At 46.8% G+C, this 19973-nt stretch overlaps 1 protein-coding gene across 1 annotated transcript in view; it reads left to right on the top strand.

The window, feature by feature from the left end:
- The first annotated feature begins 1264 nt into the window (after positions 1–1264).
- SRA1 (steroid receptor RNA activator 1) overlaps positions 1265–19973 on the top strand; it is a 44358-nt gene continuing 25649 nt past the window's right edge. Inside the window, exons 1-3 of the mRNA XM_073568084.1 lie at positions 1265–1415; positions 2736–2858; positions 10657–10862. Of these exons, the coding sequence (XP_073424185.1) occupies positions 1391–1415; positions 2736–2858; positions 10657–10862 (354 nt within the window). The 5' untranslated portion in view covers positions 1265–1390. The remainder of the gene's footprint in view (positions 1416–2735; positions 2859–10656; positions 10863–19973) is intronic.

Below are 19973 nucleotides of genomic sequence, written 5' to 3'. Positions count from 1 at the left end.
ACAGTCAGCTATCTGTCTGTTACACAGCCCACAGTCAGCTCTCTGCCATGTTACACAGCCCACAGTCAGCTCTCCGCCCTGTTACACGGCCCAGTTAGCTATCCGTCCTGTTACACGGCCCACAGTCAGCTCTCTGCCATGTTACACAGCCCACAGTCAGCTCTCTGCCATGTTACACAGCCCACAGTCAGCTCTCCGCCCTGTTACACGGCCCACAGTCAGCTATCCGTCCTGTTACACGGCCCACAGTCAGCTACCTGCCATGTTACACAGCCCACAGTCCGCTACCTGCCCTGTTACACAGCCCCCAGTCAGCTCTCTGCCATGTTACACAGCCCACAGTCAGCTATCTGTCTGTTACACAGCCCACAGTCAGCTCTCTGCCATGTTACACAGCCCACAGTCAGCTCTCTGCCATGTTACACAGCCCACAGTCAGCTCTCTGCCCTGTTACACAGCCCACAGTCAGCTCTCTGCCCTGTTACACAGCCCACAGTCAGCTCTCTGCCCTGTTACACAGCCCACAGTCAGCTATCTGTCCTGTTACACAGCCCACAGTCAGCTCTCTGCCATGTTACACAGCCCACAGTCAGCTCTCTGCCATGTTACACAGCCCACAGCCAGCTCTCTGCCATGTTACACAGCCCACAGTCAGCTATCTGCCTTGTTACACAGCCCACAGTCAGCTCTCTGCCCTGTTACACAGCCCACAGTCAGCTCTCTGCCCTGTTACACAGCCCACAGTCAGCTCTCTGCCCTGTTACACAGCCCACAGTCAGCTATCTGTCCTGTTACACAGCCCACAGTCAGCTCTCTGTCCTGTTACACAGCCCACAGTCAGCTCTCTGCCCTGTTACACAGCCCACAGTCAGCTCTCTGCCCTGTTACACAGCCCACAGTCAGCTCTCTGCCCTGTTACACAGCCCACAGTCAGCTATCTGTCCTGTTACACAGCCCACAGTCAGCTATCTGTCCTGTTACACAGCCCACAGTCAGCTCTCTGCCATGTTACACAGCCCACAGTCAGCTATCTGTCCTGTTACACAGCCCACAGTCAGCTATCTGTCCTGTTACACAGCCCACAGTCAGCTCTCTGCCATGTTACACAGCCCACAGTCAGCTCTCTGCCATGTTACACAGCCCACAGTCAGCTCTCTGCCATGTTACACAGCCCACAGTCAGCTCTCTGCCCTGTTACTGCCCTCAGTTATATGCTCTGTAGCACTGCACAGCAGGCAGTATCACTGTATCACTGATAATGCGTTGTGCCTTTTGACGATGTGAACAATAAAGCTTTGAAGAAAAAAAAACGGCCACGAAGCAGCAGCAGTGAGTCAGTGACAGCCTGGGATTTCCTGCCTGGCTGAGCAGTGGAGAGGAGGAGGGAGAGATGGCTGAGCACTATGTGAAGCCGGGTAAGGGCAGGACTGGGCACAGGTAGCTGCTGGTGACCAGGGAGGTGGCGCTGGCACAGGGTGACTAGCACATGGTGCTTCTGTCACTGCGAGCAATGTCACCCACTACTTTCCCCATTACAGCTCCCTTTATAGTGGTCTATGAGAATCTCACACAGGACCCTCATATTTATGATCATGCTATGGCCAGTATGGACGCACTACAAGTGCCATGTAGGACATGGTTACCCCTGACCTTTGTCAGACAGCTTCATGGTGGGCATCATACAGTGTGTTACACATGGACCACCGCTGTGACTGTAAGGAATTGCCTTATGAACACTCGCCTGATCTATATTGAGGTGTAACTATGGCGGGTGCTGGCGGGGCGGCTGTGGTACCCGGGCTCTGGTGCCCATATGAAGTCTGGTGCTGTCACTTGTGTGTCACGCTGCATTATGATATGGCACCAACTCTATCAATCCGGGATAGTTGGGCGCCACTATGGAAAACAAAGTATGCCAATGGTTAAAGCACGGTAGGCACGAAGCGGTGAAATTTGTCCCATACAGTTGTATTGTCGCCGCACCGTGCCGGATGGGTATGCGGCGCATCCGGTTTTTGCCGGATACGGCAAGAAGTAGCCGTCCGGCGTCTGCAAAAAACGTTCGCTGCAACGTTTTTTGACAGCGCCGGACCGGTTTTTCTCACAGCGCTTGCGCAAACACTGTGAGTCTTGCACTGCTCTTTTAAATGTGGGCGCCACCGTATCCGGCCACACAGGCATCCGGTGTCTCCGACACATCCCGGATCCGCCCCTACGGCTTTTCTCCGCACGGCGCCGGATTCAAAAAGCCGGATGTGTGAAAGCAGCCTAACCCCCTTCCTCAATGGACGCTGCAAACCCCCCACTTCCCCAGTGAGTGCAGATGTCCCCATCACTTATTCAATGGGTGCAGCAGCCCTCACCACTTCTCTAGTGGGTGTTGTACCCCCCCCCCTGCGTTACCTCATTTCCCTATTGGGTGCAGAAGCTCCCCTCACTTATCCAATGGGTGCAGCACCTTCCCACTTCAACAGTGGATTTAGACTTCCCTTGTGTTGGTGCTTACGCAGTGCAGTCCCCAATTTCCAGTCTGCATGACCACCCCCTACACAGCAGCCCCTAATCTCAGCCAGCACAGAAGCGTATGGAGACCCAGTCATTGCTTATCAGAATCTGTTGTCCCGTGTCGTTTTTGTTGCGATCTACTGAGCAGATTGCTGTATTCAGAAATATTCGAGGCTGTAGATTTGCCAATAATTTGATGATTTTCCTTGTTTTTCATTTCTTTTTATCAGGCAACCTAGAGAGAGGCTGGAACGACCCTCCCCAGTTCTCTTACGGTTTACAAACTTCAGGAGGGGGTAAACGTACGCCCCTGAACAAGAGGGTGCCCGCTCCATTACAGGGCTGTCCGGCAGGTAGGAGACAGTGGGGCCACCATGCACTGTTTGCTTATTTCTGACTCCGAGATCTTGGAGCTGAGTGATGACTCATCCTGTATGACTAAGGCTGGATATCGGGAGAAATAGCATGGGACAGTGACACAGCCGGCCATGTGTAGCAGTCTCCGTAATTTATCAATGGCTTCTACATTAAAGTTAGACAAATGGCTGGGAAAATCCTCCATCGCTTTGGCTTTTGAGTAAATTTCGGATGGTTGAAAAATATGTTCCAATTGCCGTGGCTGTATGACTCGCAGATGTTCAACACTCGCAACACATGCCGGGATTGCCTGTTTGCCGCAAGACATACAGCCACGGCGACTCAAACATAGTATTGAAGCATGCTGAAGATACTCTATTAGGCTAACACCATATCTGAACATGCTCGCTCATCACTATTATTTATATATAGGCTCTCTGACCAAGCACTCCACCCATCAGCTTGTGGCGGTTTTAATTCCAGGAGGGTCCTAACTACCTATATAAATACAGGCTTCTGCATAGGAGAGGATTCACATTAGGATAGCAGTAGATCACCTTGTCTATGGCTGCTGTGCCTGCAAGAATTGGCCAAATTATGTGCTAAGTGTCTCAATTTATTTTTTCATATTATCTAGAGCAGTATTCAATTCATAGTTCATATATTTCATTTTTTCAAGTCCTAAGAAGGTTCTAAGAATAAGGTTACACATATCCAAAATTCTTGGTGTAAGTACAGACCACCATGGCCTGACCTGAACTCAACAGGCTCGTATATGCCAAAATACCTGCAGCAGGTTACAGATTGCTGTCTGTACTTGACACGTGAATGTCGGAGGTGGGGAACCTGTGTACATGATGGCTGTTCCATCACTCCAGTACAGGTCCTGGTTAGTAGAAGCCTCATTTAATTACCTAATGACCACAGGTGAGCATTAAAATGCGGTTTTAAATTGGCAATGGGGAATAAGGGCATAGCGCCGCCCGGCGGTAGCAATTCCCATGGATATCAGCTGAATATGACAGCTGACACTCTGCAGTATCGGACCCGGCCAGTTTTGTGACCGATCGGGGCTGATTAACTCCTTAAATACTGCTGTCAGTTGGCGCAGTGGTATTTAAGTTGTTGCAAGAGGGTCACAAGACCCCCTTAGTAACTATCGGATTCCCGCGATGAGAATTGCAGGTCCCGATCGTTATCGTGATACCCTGAGGTCATGTGATGACCCCAGGGTACGTTGGCCTGTGAGATCATCCTGCAATAAGCTGGGTCTCACAGGCTGTGTTTTGCTACACAAAACACAGTGTTTGTAATAAAAGAAAAAGTATACATAACTGGTATTGCCGCATCTGGAACAACCCACTTTATCAAACTTTCATGTTATTTATTCCGTTTGGCGAATGCCATAAAATAAATAAGGAAAAACATGCCTAAATGTTACTTTTTCACCATACTGACTCACATAAAAGTCAATAAAAAGCGATCAAAAAGTCATATGTAAAAAAAAATGATATAAATGAAAACGCCAAACAGTCTTTCAAAAAACAAGCCCTAACATGGCTCCTTTGACAAAAAAAAAATAGTTACAGCTCTCAGAATATGACGATGCAAAAACAAATGAATTTTTTCAAAATATTGTTTTTAGTGTGTAAAAATACCAAAGCAGAAAAAAAAATATAAATCTGGTATCGCTGTAATCGTACTGACCCGATGAACAAATTGGTCTTATCACTTTTATCGCTTGGTGAACGGCGCAAAAAATAAAAACAGTAACTGAATTGCTGTTTTTGTCCATCTTAAGTAAAAGTGAAGAATAAATGTGTCTAATCAATTATACTGCATAATGAACTGTGCAAGAATTAAAATAAGAACTATTCTTGTACTGCTGTCTATTTGTTCTTTCTACCTCCTAAAATTCGGAATAAGTCTCAGCTCACATTTATCCTGCCCTCTCCGCTGAGCTCTTACGTCAGGGTTTCCATGTTTGTTCCCCAAAATCATGATTCAAACAAAACCCCGGACGGAACCACTCAGTTCTGAAGCAGATGGAGTCACTTGTGACTGTTCTCTGTTTCAGCGGTGTCCCATCATTTCAGGCGTCTTGAGCGCGCAAATGTGGGAAACCACAGATCTGTGCACACCATAAAGATAGATACCACTGGAGCAGACGCAAAACGGACTCCAAAGTGTCTCCACCTGCCTCATTATGGTGGGTGGCTCTGTTGGGGGTTTCGTCTGAATCACATTTTTATGGGATTTACTTGGAAACGCCGACGTAAGTGCCCAGCATAGTACACAAGAATGTGATCCCAGCCTTATACTGGAAGTAATCAAAACATGTTATGTACCCCAAACTGTTACCAATGAAAGCCCTAATTTATCCCATACAAAACCAGCCCCCACTCAGGTCGGTCACTGGAACTATAGGAGGTCCCACGTTACTGGTAGAACAAAGTCTATGGAAAAGTGACATGGCTCCAACACCCCCTCAAATAAAATCCAGTGAATTCTGTGCTCCCAAACCCAAATATTAGCCCTCTACTACTGAGCCCCACTGTGCCTAAAGCACAGTAAGCGGCCACATGTCGGGCATTATTGTATTGGGGAGAGAGAACTTAACCCCTTAGTGACGGAGCCAATTTGCACTAAGGGGGCTCCATGTGTGCTTCCCTGAGCCCCTCGGAACAACGTGATGTGCTCGCGTTGTTCCGAGGGCCTCCTTCCTGCAGGCCCCCGGGTCCAATATGGCCGCGGGGGCCTTCAGGGTCCTGCATGGAGGTTTCTTGTCAGTGCCTGCTGAGAGCCTCCTGCAGTGCCTGTCAGTGCACTGCAAAGTGTCATATCAGCGAAAATAAAAACACTATAGCATAATACAAAGGAAAAGAAATAGGCCATACAAAGGCGATCACCACATAATATTATATATAGCAAACAACTTTACTGAGTACAAAACTAAACACAAAACATAAAAACATTTAAAAAGTCACACGTGACATGAGCTGTGCAATCAACCAGTTTATAATAAAACCGTAGCCAATACCCTATTGACATATGTGCCTAGAGAATGAAAATAATGTGACAATTTTTATATAAACAGCATACCATCACATTTAAATGTAAAACATGGTGAAAGAGAGATCTGCATATGAGATGATATACTTAATAACAGCAAAAATATTTTTATCAATATTTTCTAAAGCAGTCTACCCATATTGTACGAGGTCACAAGAAACAGAGAATACCCTCCTCAAATCCTGTGAAAAAATATATTGGTGGTGAAAAATACCTTAAATGGCTGCCACTCACAGGTATATATGGTCAGGGAAGGGATACCTCTATAGAAATATACAGACCCCACACCCTTTGCAGTAAAACGCTGTCTTAGAAAGTGAACGTACAGCGGCTTACCCAGAACAAGAGTCCCCATGCATATGGAACCCCAAAAATAGAATAAAGTGCATGACAGCCAGAACAAAAACTTGTCCAAATACAGTCATGGCCAAAAGTTTTGAGAATGACACAAATATTAATTTTCACAAAGTCTACTGCTTCATTTTTTCTAATGGCAATTTGCATATACTCCAGAATGTTATAAAGAGTGATCAGCTTAACAGCAATTACTTGCAAAGTCAATATTTGCCTAGAAAATGAACTTTATCCCCCAAAACACATTTCAACATCATTGCAGCCCTGCCTTAAAAGGACCAGCTAACATCGTTTCAGTGATTGCTCCATTAACACAGGTGTGGGTGTTGATGAGGACAGGGCTTGGGATCAATCTGTCATGATTAAGTAAGAATGACACCACTGGACACTTTAAAAGGAGGCTGGTGCTTGGCATCATTGTTTCTCTTCTGTTAACCATGGTTATCTCTAAAGAAACACGTGCAGTCATCATTGCACTGCACAAAAATGGCCTAACAGGGAAGAGTATCGCAGCTAGAAAGATTGCACCTCAGTCAACAATCTATCGCATCATCAAGAACTTCAAGGAGAGAGGTTCCCTTGTTGCCAAAAAGGCTCCAGGGCGCCCAAGAAAGACCAGCAAGCGCCAGGACCGTCTCTTAAAAGTGTTTCAGCTGCGGGATCGGGCTACCAGCAGTGCAGAGCTTGCTCAGGAATGGCAGCGGGCAGGTGTGAGTGCATCTGCACGCACTGTGAGGCGGAGACTCTTGGAGCAAGGCCTGGTCTCAAGGAGGGCAGCAAAGAAGCCACTTCTCTCCAGGAAAAACATCATGGACAGACTGATATTCTGCAAGAGGTACAGGGAGTGGACTGCTGAGGACTGGGGTAAAGTCATTTTCTCTGATGAATCCCCTTTTCGATTGTTTGGGACATCTGGAAAACGGCTTATTCGGAGAAGACCAGGTGAGCGCTACCACCAGTCTTGTCTCATGCCAACTGTCAAGCATCCTGAAACCATTCATGTATGGGGTTGCTTCTCAGCCAAGGGAATGGGCTCTCTCTCAGTCTTGCCTAAAAACACAGCCATGAATAAAGAATGGAACCAGAATGTCCTCCAAGAGCAACTTCTCCCAACCGTCCAAGAGCAGTTTGGCGATCAACAATGCCTTTTTCAACATGATGGAGCACCTTGCCATAAAGCAAAGGTGATAACTAAATGGCTCAGGGAACAAAACATAGAGATTTTGGGACCATGGCCTGGAAACTCCCCAGATTTTAATCCCATTGAGAACTTGTGGTCAATCATCAAGAGACGGGTGGACAAACAAAAACCTTCAAATTCAGACAAAATAAAAGCATTGATTTTGCAAGAATGGACTGCTATCAGTCAGGATTTGATCCAGAAGTTGATTGAGAGCATGCCAGGGAGAATTGCTGAGGTCCTGAAGAAGAAGGGTCAACACTGCAAATATTGACTTGCTGCATTAACTCATTCTAACTGTCAATATAACCTTTTGCTACTCATAATATGATTGCAATTATATTTCTGTATGTGATAAAAACATCTGACAAACACACATAAAAACCAGAGGGCAGCAGATCATGTGAAAATATAATATTTGTGTCATTCTCAAAACTTTTGGCCATGACTGTACAGGCACAAAGTAAAGCATGTCAAGTAAATTTTGACGGGTAAAAAGCCATAGCCAAAACTTAAGAGGCAGAAATAAAGGTAGCTGAGTATGCGCACATAGCCTTAGGGTAAGGCAAAGAGAACGCCCGAGCATTATAAACTTCTGTGAAGCACTTGGGGGTTCAAAGTGCACACCAGACATATAGACAAGTTCCTTGGGGTGGGGTCTAGTTTCCAAAATCGGGTCATTTGTGGGGGTTTCCACAATTTAGGCACATCAGGGGCTCTCCAAACGCGACATGGCGTCCGATCTCAATTCCAGTCAATTTTGAGTTGAAATAGTCAAATGTGCTCCTTCCCTTCCGAGCTCTGCCATGCGCCGAAACAGTGGTCCCCCCCACATATTAGGTATCAGCGTACTCAGGAGAAATTGCACAACTTTTGCACTCCAATTTCTCCTGTTACCCTGGATAAAATAAAAAAAATTGGACCTGAAGTTATTTTTTTTGTGAAAAAAAGTTAAATGTTCATTTTTTTTTTTTTTTAAACATTCAAAAAATTCCTGTGAAGCACCTGAAGGGTTAATAAACCTCTAGGATGTGGTTTTGAGCACCTTGAGGGGTGCAGTTTTTAGAATGGTGTCACTTTTGGGTATTTTCTATCATCTAGACCTCTCAAAGTGACTTCAAATGTGATGTGGTCCGTAAAAATAGAATGGTGTTGTAAAAATGAGAAATCGCCGGTCAACTTTTAACCCTTATAACTTCCTAACAAAAAAAAAATTTGGTTCCAAAATTGTGCTGATGTAACGTAAACATGTGGGAAATGTTACTTATTAAGTTTTTTGTGTGCCGTATCTCTGTGATTTAAGGGCATGAAAGTTGGAAAATTGCAAAATTTTCAAAATTTTTGCCAAATTTCCATTTTTTTCACAAATAAACACAAGTTATATGAATGAAATTTTACCACTGTCATGAAATACAATATGTCACGAGAAAACAATGTCAGAATCACCGGGATCCATGGAAGCGTTCCAGAGTTATTACCTCATAAAGGGACAGTGGTCAGAATTGTAAAAATTGTCCCGGTCATTAATGTGCAAACCACCCTGTGGGGTTGAGGGGTTGATATACCGAGGCTTTGTTCTAGTGTCAATCTCTACAGGAATGGAAAGTAAAACAAGGTAGAATAGTAGTAGGTACTTTCAATGTAAACCTGGATCCTATAGAGGTTTTTTTTTTTTTTAGGGGGATTTTCCAGATATACTGTATATAGCAAGGACTTGGGGGAATGTTGGGGGAGTGACTCAAAAAACTGCAGTGGCTTTTTTTTGTTGTTGCTCCTGAAACCATTTTGAAGGAATTTTCCAGTTTCAGAAAGCTGGACTCAATATGCTGTAAAATAACAAGGACCCTCCCCAGGTCAAGCTTTCCGAATCTTGGTTTTCTGACTTCATGACTCCAGCATACATCACTGCTGTAAGCAATAACTGAGCTCAGTGATTGGCTACAGCGGTGATGTGTGCTGTCAAAGTGACATCAGCAGTGCAGCCAGAACACTGAGACTCGGGCAGTGGCGGGAAGCTCAAAAGTAAAAAAAAAAAAAAAAAAACACAAGTTCAAATCACCCTTCATTTCCTCATTAAAAATAAAGATAATTATAAAATATACAAAAGTCTGATCTATAAAAATAAATAACCGATCGGTAAACGCCATAAGCTGCAAAACTTCAAGAATGCCAAAATTAATTATTTTTTTAATCACTTCAATACCACAAAAAATGCTGTAACCAGTGATCAAAACAACATTTTTATTCCAAAATGGTATCAATAAAAACGATGTCTCGATCTGCAAAAAATTAGCCTTCACTCAGCTTCAGCGACCTAAAAATGAAAATATTAGGGGTCTCGGAAAATGGTGACACAACACAAACAATTTATTTTCTCAAACGTCTGATTTTTTTCACACCTAAAATAATAAAACCGAACATGTTTGGTATCACCGTAGTCGTTCTGATGAGCAGAATCCTATTGTAAGCTCATTATTACCACAAAATGTACACCGTAACAAAAAATGTCAGAATTGTGGGGTTTTTTTGCAACTTCTCCCCACTTGAAGCCGGCTGCAGAGGCACCCTGCGCACGTCTGGAAATGAAGCTCTGTTCAGAAGGCTGATCTTCGGCTCCTCGTGGGCATCAGCTGTCTTCGCTTCCGGATAAGTGCAGTGTGCCCATGTAGCCGGGAATCGTACACCAGGTTGTTGTCTTGCAATGATGTATAGGCAAGAAAGTCACGCGTACGCGGAAGTTTTCCAAAGCGCATGCAAAGACGCCAGCTCTTGCAAATTCGGTCTACAGGGGAGTGATAACATGCTGAGTGGGACCACTAGTCTGGGGGAACTACAGACTAGTCAAAAGGAAATTGACATTTTAAAAACCGACTGTAAAAAGACTTTTTTTTTTTTTTTAAAAAACATCTGTTTGTGTCAAACACTATAAAGGAATTGTTAGGCAGGGTATGTAGAAAGGAATATACAAATGTTGGTCTGGTGGGTTGAGGGGCATAGGGGACCTGTCAAGTTCCTTTTAATGCATATTACCTAGAAAAAAGGCTGAAAGGGATTGTCTCACTCTAGACGTGGTGGCTTTTTGTTGGCATATGACAAAAACATAGATATTGTTAGGAATGGATCAGAATTTTTCTGTCATTGTTTGTGTAGAATAAGATTTTCACCATTCTCTATTCTCTTTATTTTAGTACCTCCGGCACAGTCACTTTCCAGCCCACCATTGATGCCCCCAGCTTCTTCCAGTCAGATTGGTCCTCCACCTATAGGACAAATGAAAAGTATAGATCACTCCAAGCAGTATTCCACTGAAACAGAAGCCGGGGATCCCATTGACATTAAGGACATTCTGACCCCATTGAATCAAACACTTGGAGACTGCAAAGATTCAGTTAAGGTGACTAAAGCTGTAGATGTTGAATTTTCTTCCCAGATTTGAAACCTTTTTTGATGTGTGGCACCATCTTTGTTGGTTGATCATAAAACTCAAGTGGCCCTATTTAAAGCTTTTGCAGCGGTATTCTGGCATAAAAAGCTTTGAAAAGTGATATAACTTTTGTCACAACAAACAGCTGCACCAAAACTATGCAACTTTTGGCCTTCTCACACCATTTTCACCCACCTCTGACAAAGTGGGCAGGGCAAGAGAGTAGCGACTGCTGCTCGTTAAAGTCATGACAACCGACAGCGTTCACTATGACACAAATCTTTCTTCAGCAAGCTCTGGTATATATATATATATATGTGAAAGTTACATTAAGTTGGTGCAAATTGCCTCTTAAGTGAGGAAGAGGACTTGAACTCTAGTGCCATCTATTGGAAGTAGCAATCCTAAAACGTTAATATGGACCATTTAACGAGCCTTGACTTAGGATGAAAGCCAAACCAGAATCTCAATTTGCAGGCAGTGTTTAGAGGTGCTGCCTTTTGTCAGCGTGTTCTGATAACACCTTAACATTTGCTCATCACTATTATGTACGTTTAGATCATTTGCCTTCTATCTATTTGACAGCTGCAGCCTTTCAATGGCCTTAAGGCCGATTTCACATGTCCTGATATTTCTCCTTCGTCTCATTGGGGGGGACAGGTACTGTGGGTGTATGCTACTGCCACCTGGAGGCTGACACTAAGTGAACAAAAAAAAGGTTAGCTCCTCCGCCACCGCATACACCCTCGCCCCGATTGCGGGCGGAAACCAGTTTTTTGCTTAGTGTCCGTTGGAGGCACACACGTCTGGAGGTCTCCAGACTATTTTTTTTTTTTTTTTGACAATGAAGATGAGACAGGGGCGACGGATCCTATTGAAAGGGTCCGATCTCCCCAAACCATCAACGGGCGAGCACGCGTTGAGTATCGTCTCCGCGTATCCTTTCCCGCACCGTGGGACATATCTGGGACTTTTTCCCCAGACTTCTATTTTTATTTTTTATTTTATGAAGATAAGACAGGGGCAACGCATCCTATTGAAAGGATCCAATTTCCCCAAACCAACAACGGGCGAGCACGTGCGAGTGTCCCTCCACGTATCCTCTCCCGCGACCTGGGACATAATGCCGGACTTAGCCCTGTCCACCCCTAGGTATTGAAACCATGAGCTTGCACAGAGGCACAAGACTAGTCTGTGTGGCCTCCACTGCTCCACCAACGCGAGATGGCAGTGCTGCATGGCGGCGGACGGTCCCTCTCCTCGCCACTGCAGGGGGGACAGAGCTAGGGTGCCTGCACCGTCCAGAAAATTACCCCATCCCCTGGTGCGCTGGATCTGTAGCGGGGTTATCGCAGGTATGGAAGACTGGGGAGGGAGAACTCCATTGAGAGGGTCGGCAGAGAAGGGCTGGCAGCATTTTCCTCCCTCCTTCCTACCCCCCAGGTGGGGGCCGCCAGCGCGCATGGAGCGGCCCAGAGAAGGGCCGGCGGGATCGCTGTGGTTGCGGGGCTGCCAGCGCGCGGGCGGGCAGAGGTAGAAATTTAGCCCGCGGCTTCAGCCGTGGCTTGGCCGCGGGTGGAAGTCCCGCCCAACCCCCCCCCCCCCCGTGGAGGGCGGATGCGAACAAATTGAGCCCCCGGTCTCAATACAGGCGGAAGGAGGTAGACCGGGAGAGGACGTCTCGGCCTACTCAAGGGAGAAAGGAGCGCAGGAGGGCGCAGCGCAGAGGCAGCGGCAGGAGCACGTGGGGACACAGGATCAGGGTAAGGGCGACCCCGACCCTGGAGCCGCGCTACGTGCGATAAAGGGGGTTTGCTTCCTCCTCCCTTCCCTCAACCCTCTTATAGAAAGCAGAGGGGGTTATTGAGCCTGGCAGCATTATGACCGGAAAAGGGAAATCGCACACGTTCCTTTAAGCCGCATGCATTTCCTGTGGGGCTAGTTTTCCACGAGCGCAGAATTAAAAAGTATGTGAAGCCTGTGACTCCGAACACGCCCAGGAGCCCTCCCCTGCGTTGGAGCCCAGGGGTCCGGATCCCCCGGAATGGGCTTTATCGCTTTCATGGTCTATGGCATCGCTAGCGAAGGCGATCCAGACCCTTCAAGCCCCAGATAGGAGCAGAGGTGGCGGCTCGCCGATCTGGGAGGGATCATCCACCTCACTAGAGTCTCCGACCTCCACGGCGGTGACTTATGTAAATCATCAAGGGGGCATGCGCAGCAAGGCAACCATGTGCGAAATGGAACACGTGGTTCGCTGGACCGAGGAGAACCGCTCGGTAATTTCAGCAGTCCACATACCAGGAGTGGAAAACTGGGTGGCGGACTTCCTCAGCCGGCAGGAGGTCGTGCCCGGGGAATGGGCCCTGCATCCTGAGGTCTTCCAGCAGATTTGCCAGCGGTGGGGAACACCGGATGTGGATCTGATGGCCTCCAGGGTGAACACCAAGGTGCCCGTGTTTGTCGCTTGGTCTCGGGACCCACGAGCGATCGCAGTGGATGCGTTGGTTCTACCATGGAACCAGTTTCGCCTTCCATACTTGTTTCCCCCGCTGCCGCTACTTCCGAGGGTCATCAGGAAAATCAAAACAGAGGGGGTTCCAGCAATTCTGCTAGCCCCACACTGGCCCCGTCGGGCATGGTACGTGAATCTAGTGCAGCTCCTCGCAGACGTTCCATGGCGTCTGCCAAAGCGTCCAGACTTACTGTCTCAGGGGCCGATCTGCAACCCGAACTTAGGGGTCCTGTGTTTGACGTCATGGCCATTGAATCTTGGATTCTGACCCAGGCGGGGTTTGGGCGTAAAGTGGTCGCGACAATGGTTAGCGCCCGGAAGCCTACCTCGGCAAGAATTTACCATCACACGTGGAAGGTCTTCTTTGGTTGGTGTCGAGATCGCGGGGTTGCTCCACTGTTTTTTTTCTATTCCCAACATCTTGGCTTTTCTTCAGTCAGGTCTAGACTCAGGGTTGGCCCCGAGTTCCCTTAGGAGACAGATATCGGCCTTGTCTGTCCTCTTCCAGCGAAAAATCGCTACTAATATGCAGATGAGGATGTTCATCCAGGGGGTCTCACATTTGGTACCTCCCTATAGGGCCCCCCCTAGATTCCTGGGACCTTAACCTGGTCTTGAGTGTCCTGCAGGATGCTCCGTTTGAGCCATTACGGGAAATTTCGTTGTCGTACCTTTCCAGGAAATTGGTATTCTTGGTAGGCATAACTTCCATTAGGCGAGTCTCGGAGTTGGCGGCCCTATCCTGTAGAGCACCGTTTCTCACCTTCTGCAAGGATAAGGCAGTTCTCAGACCAGCTCCCCCCTTTCTGCCGAAGGTCGTGTCCTATTTTCACATTTTAATGAGGACATTGTCCTGCCTTCATTTTGTCCAGCGACAGTACATCAGGTGGAAAAAGCGCTTCACACATTAGACCTAGTGAGAGCACTCAGAAGGTACGTGTCGCGGACAGCACCCTTTCGCCAGACGGACACGCTGTTTGTGCTCCCCGAAGGGCGCAGGAAGGGACTCGCAGCCTCAAAGTCGACCATAGCCAGATGGATCCGTCTAACTATTCAAGAGGCTTACCGCATTAGAGGCACGCTGGTTCCAGCAGGGGTCAGAGCGCACTCTACTCGGGCAGTGGGCGCCTCTTGGGCGCTTCGGCACCAGGCTTCGGCGGAGCAGGTATGCAAGGCAGCAACCTGGTCCAGCCTGCACACATTTTCTAAATATTACAATGTGAATATTCAGGCTTCGTCAGATGCGAGCCTGGGTAGAAGAATTCTCAAAGCAGCAGTGGTGCATCTTTAGACGGGAGGTGCATGTGGCTTGGATCGGTGAGTCAATCTCCCACCCAGGGACTGCTTTAGGACGTCCCACAGTACCTGTGTCCCCCAATGAGACGAAGGAGAAACACGGATTTTTGTGAGTACTCACCGTAAAATCCTTTTCTCTGAGACGCTCATTGGGGGACACAGCACCCACCCTATGAGCCAGCTGGCGCTTGTACCTGTGTCCCCCAATGAGCGTCTCGGAGAAAAGGATTTTACGGTGAGTACTCACAAAAATCCATGTTTCCGATACCAGAAAAACACTGGTGCTGACCGGACATCAACACTGGGGGTATCAGTATCAAGATCAATTCAATCATTGAGGGGGGCGGTCCATATCTATGGCCCCTTACCAACCTGAGAATACCAGCCCCCAGCTGTCTGCTTTAGCAAGGTTTGTTGTCAAAAATGGGGGACCCCATGCCGTTTTTTTAAAATTATTTAAATAATTTAAAAAAACAGCGTGGGGAACCCCTCTATTCTTGATAACCAGCCTTGCTGAAGCTGACAGCTGAGGGTTGCAGCCCACAGCTGTCAGTTTTGCCTGGCTGGTTATCAAAAATACAGAGGAACCCACAATGTTTTTTTAAACTTATTTACAGTGCAGGCAGTGGTGGCTGATGATTACTCCCATCAGTCGGCGCCTACTGTCACTGTTATTAGCGGCAGCAGATGTAGGCTGATTAGAGTACTAGTCCCATCCGCCGCCGAGTGCTCTCGCTGTTATCAGTTGAATATAACTCTCAACATTCTCCCATGCTAGTGCTGTACGCCGGCAGAACAAGGGAGAATGATGAGTGGTCTTCAGCGCCGGGAATAGCACTAACTGCATCGTTGGTTCCCAGGCGCCGGTATGTATCACACTGATGACACACAGATGTCATCCGTGTGCACGTGTGCGGGCCGTTTTGCGGGCCGAGCTGCTGTTAAAAACGGACATGTTTGCGTATTTTCACTTGAATGTGTCTACATGTGAAAACTGTCACTGCACGCACCAGACACACTGACATCTGAAAGAGATCTTAGGGTTCCGTTACACATAACAATGTCCCAGCGATCCCACCAGCGATCCGACGTGGATGGGATCGCTGGGACATTGTTAGCTGATCGCTGGTGAGCTGTCACATAGACAGCCCCTCCAGCGATCAGGACCAGCGAGCACGCTGGTTACCAACGTAAACATCGGGTTTCTAAGGGCCTCGGGGCCCTTAGAAACCCGATGTGTACCCTTGATACCAGCGTGCACTGCAGGCAGGGTGGGAGGTGGAGGCAGAGCGGTGCAGACAGACCGGCGTAGCTCTGCTATCTGCTACTCCGGTCTGACAGACTGGAGTAGCAGATAGCAGAGCTACTCCGGTCTGTGCGCCGCTCTGCCTCCACCTCCCGCCCTGCCTGCAGTGGACGCTGGTATCTAGGGTAAACATCGGCTTTCTAAGGGCCCCGCGGCCTTTAGAAACCCAATGTTTATGTTGGTAACCAGCGTGCAGCGTCGCTCATCGCTGGCTCCCGCTGCCACATGCAGCTATGCGCGCTGGCCAGCGGGAGACCAGCGATGGAAAAAACGGGCCTGGATGATCCAGCACGATCGCTGGAGATATCGCTGATGTGTCACAAAATCAGCGATCTCGTCAGCGAGATTGCTGTGTGTAACGGGCCCTTTACAGAGATTCCTCCATGCACAGCAAAACATTGAGATTATCTGCAGCTGTATAAAGGGAAGATTAAAGTAAACAGTGACCGATGGGAAGCATTAGAACAATGTAGGTTTTTTTCTGTTTTCTTTTTTTCCTTTAAAAACCGCATGTAAAAAAAAATCGCAGTTGCTTTGAATAATCTCTTCACAGAAAATTGTTGTTGTGTATTTTGATATGTACACCTGCTGAAAACGTGTGGATTGAAAGTTTCAGACCTTTGGCTATGTTCACACTAGGCGTTTTTTTTTTTTCAGCGTTTTCTTGTTGCTTTTTTTATTGCACATTTTCAGCAGTACCAGCAAAGTCTGAGATTTCAGAAATCTGTTGCACACACATTGTTTTTTTTGTCATCAGTATTTTGTACATTACATGGTATTTTTTTCATAATAGAGGTTGTCACTTCTTTCAGCGTTTTTTCACCCATTGAAAACAATGGTTGGTGGAAAAACGCTGAAAATCCGCACCAAAAAATGCAGGTATCAGGTTTTGCAACGTTATTTGTGTAAAAACCTGAGGAATGAGATTTTTTTTCTCTAAACTTTATCATGATGCACAAGATGACAAAACCACAGCAAAAAAGTCAAGAAAAGTCAAGCAGAACTGTCTTTTTCCTGCTAAGAGAGCAGGTTTTGCTGCACAAAGAAAATACACTAAAAAATGCATAGTGTGAACATAGCCCTAGGCTCACATCATTCCAGTTTTCTTTTCAGTAGTAAAAAATGAAATCAGAACAAACATTGATTTATCAGAATGTCGGCAAAAATGGCACCAGATGGATCCTATTCACTTCTAATGGGACGCATCAGGTTAACGTCATGGTATCCATAGTTTAAGTGTTTAGTTAAAAATCATGCAGTTGGCTATGTTTTAAAATCCTTTGTGACATTTTAGAAGACACTGAGTATTTCATGTTCTGCTTTATACTGTAAGCTAATGTTTTCTGTTTATACATTGCATTTTTTTCGATTTAGAAATGTATTAACAAATGAACAACTTGGCGCCCGGCACAGTGAGAGTCAGCAATAATTGGCATGTGCAGTGTGACATTCCTCTGTGCCGAGGCGTAACTAGGGGTTTGGTTCGGGGAGATCCCCTAACCAGGTAACCAAATTTACAGCTACGATGGCGCAGCGTAATGGTGGGAATAGGGGAACCTCAGCAGATCACCAGGCTGCTACTGAAAGTAAATCACTATACAAAGACCAACACCGATATTTCCACCATATGGTGACCAGTCCTGCTGAGAGCAGGAACTGACACGTTTCCTCCCTGGGTGCCAGAGACTGATCTAATACCCTGCCATGCAAAAGTATTACAGAGTATTAGATGAGCGATCAGGAGAGGGAAAGTTGATATCCCTTTCTGGAACTGTAACCAGGTAAAGAAAAAAAAACTATAAAAAGTTGTAAAAAATATATTTAACATAAAGAACGAAAAAATATTATGCCAATAAAAATATATATATATATATATATATATATATATATATATATGTGTGTTTATGAAAAAGCAAAAATAAGCAAAGTACACATTTGATACCACCATGTCTGGAACGATCCGACCTATAAAACTGTCACACTAGTTAACCACTTCCGTGAACACCGTAAAAAAATAAAGTGACAAAAAAACTACTTTCTCATTATGATGCAAAAAAAAAGTGGAATACAACGCGATCAGAAAGTCGAATGTAAATAAAAATGGTATTCCTGATAGCGTCATCTTATCATGCAAAAAACAAGCCGCCACACAGCTCCATCAGTGGAAAAATAAAAATGCCATAGCTCTCCGAGTAAAGTGATGCAAAAATAATTGTTTTTATAAAATTGTTTTTTTTACTGTTTTTAAAATTATATAAATGTGATATCACTGTAATCGTACTGACCCGAACAATGAAGCTGCCTTATTTCAACACAGGGTGAACGACATGAAAAAAAAAAACAATTCCTTACTTGCTGTTTTTTTTGTTCATTCTGCCTCCCAAAATTGGAATAGAAAGCAGTCAAAAAATGTCATGTACTTAAAAATAGTACTTAGAAAAACGACAGCTTGGCCCTCAAAAAGGAAGTCCTTACATGACTCTGTCAGCAAAAATGTAGAAAGTTATAGCTCTTAAAATATGGCAAATGTAAAAACTTTGTATTGCAAAAAAAAGTGTTACTCTGTCGCCTCATTGGGGGACACAGAACCATGGGTGTTATGCTGCTGTCCACTAGGAGTCGACACTATGCATAATCTGAAAAAGATTAACTTTGGCTCCTCCTCTGCAGTATACACCCCTGGACGGCGTCAGCCTTCTCCAGTTTTTGCTTAGTGTCGCAAGGAGGCACACCTGAAGATTTTTATTCTTCGACGGATTACAGATGAAGAAAAGTGGGTCTCTAGCGAGACTCCCGGCATGGCTCCTTCCTTGGCCCCCTATTATGAGGTGCCCAGTTGAAGTGGAAATGGTCATTCCCCATGTCGCTCCTTCCCCAGTCCCTCGGGTACTGGTTCGAAGTCGAGATCTCCCTCCTTCCCCAACCTCCTTGGGGTCTGGGTTGAGGTCGAGGCGAGGATGAAGACCCCTGATCGTGACAGACGCACCCTCCTTAATCACCTTAAGTTGAGACACCACAGGTACGGTCTATATAAGGCAGCATTCTGCAGCTTAAACAGCCGGGGACCCCAGCCCCGCTGCGGGCTCCTGTTGGGGCAGGGGAAGAGTGCAGACAGACATGGCACATACAGAGACAGGGCTCCCTGCGTCCCTGTCACTGCGGCAGCACCGGCTCCATAGCGCCTCAGGGGGACCTTCCATATGGACACTGCTATCGCTGCTGGCCCCACCGCTACTGTCTCTCAATCCGGGGGGGTCTGGTTCAGATCCGACCCCCTCCCAGACATCCGCGCCGCCCTGAAGCCCTCCTGGGCATCAGGCTTCTAATTTAGACCGCGGCTTCGGCCTAGCTGAAGCCGCCGCCTTCTCTCCGCCCCCCGGATGACGATTATGACACTCTATAGTGTCATAGAAGGGGCGGATCGAGGCAGAAAGGGCGCGTTTTTACATAGCCCTGCAACCTTTTCAGCTCTCCGCCCCCTTCTTCTCCTCAGCGTCCCGGTGGCCATCTCTGCCGCAAGCCATCTCTGACAGGATGCAAACAGCAACGTCAGCAGTCTCCGGGGGCACAGGACTGTGATTTGTCGGCACTGGACCTAGGGGCACACTGGTGGGGTAAGATCACAGTTGGGATCTCTTTACTCAGCTGTGAATCCATATCACCTATAAGGCTCTCCTATAGGCTCCTCTGCGCAGCCACCCCTGTAGGGTCCCTGATAGCCAACCTCTGTGCACTATGCCGGGCTCGAGAAAGAGAACCAGGCAGGACTGTTTTTATGCATTCTGCACAGCCTGCAAAACCACTCTCCCCAGTGGTAATACGTACCCGCATTGACGGGATTGCATCCAAAACACTGGGTCAGAACCCCAGGAAGCCCCTACCAATGCTTCAGCGTCGGCTACCACGCCGGAATGGGCTGCTCAGATGTCGCAGTCTATGACACAGTCCATAGATAATCTAACCT

Source organism: Dendrobates tinctorius, unplaced genomic scaffold (genome assembly GCF_039654945.1).
Source record: "Dendrobates tinctorius isolate UK_male_01 unplaced genomic scaffold, ASM3965494v1 ptg000020l, whole genome shotgun sequence".
Lineage (NCBI taxonomy): Eukaryota > Metazoa > Chordata > Amphibia > Anura > Dendrobatidae > Dendrobates > Dendrobates tinctorius.
The sequence above is the reverse complement of the archived record's forward strand: the minus strand, read 5'-3'. Positions and strand labels throughout refer to the sequence as shown.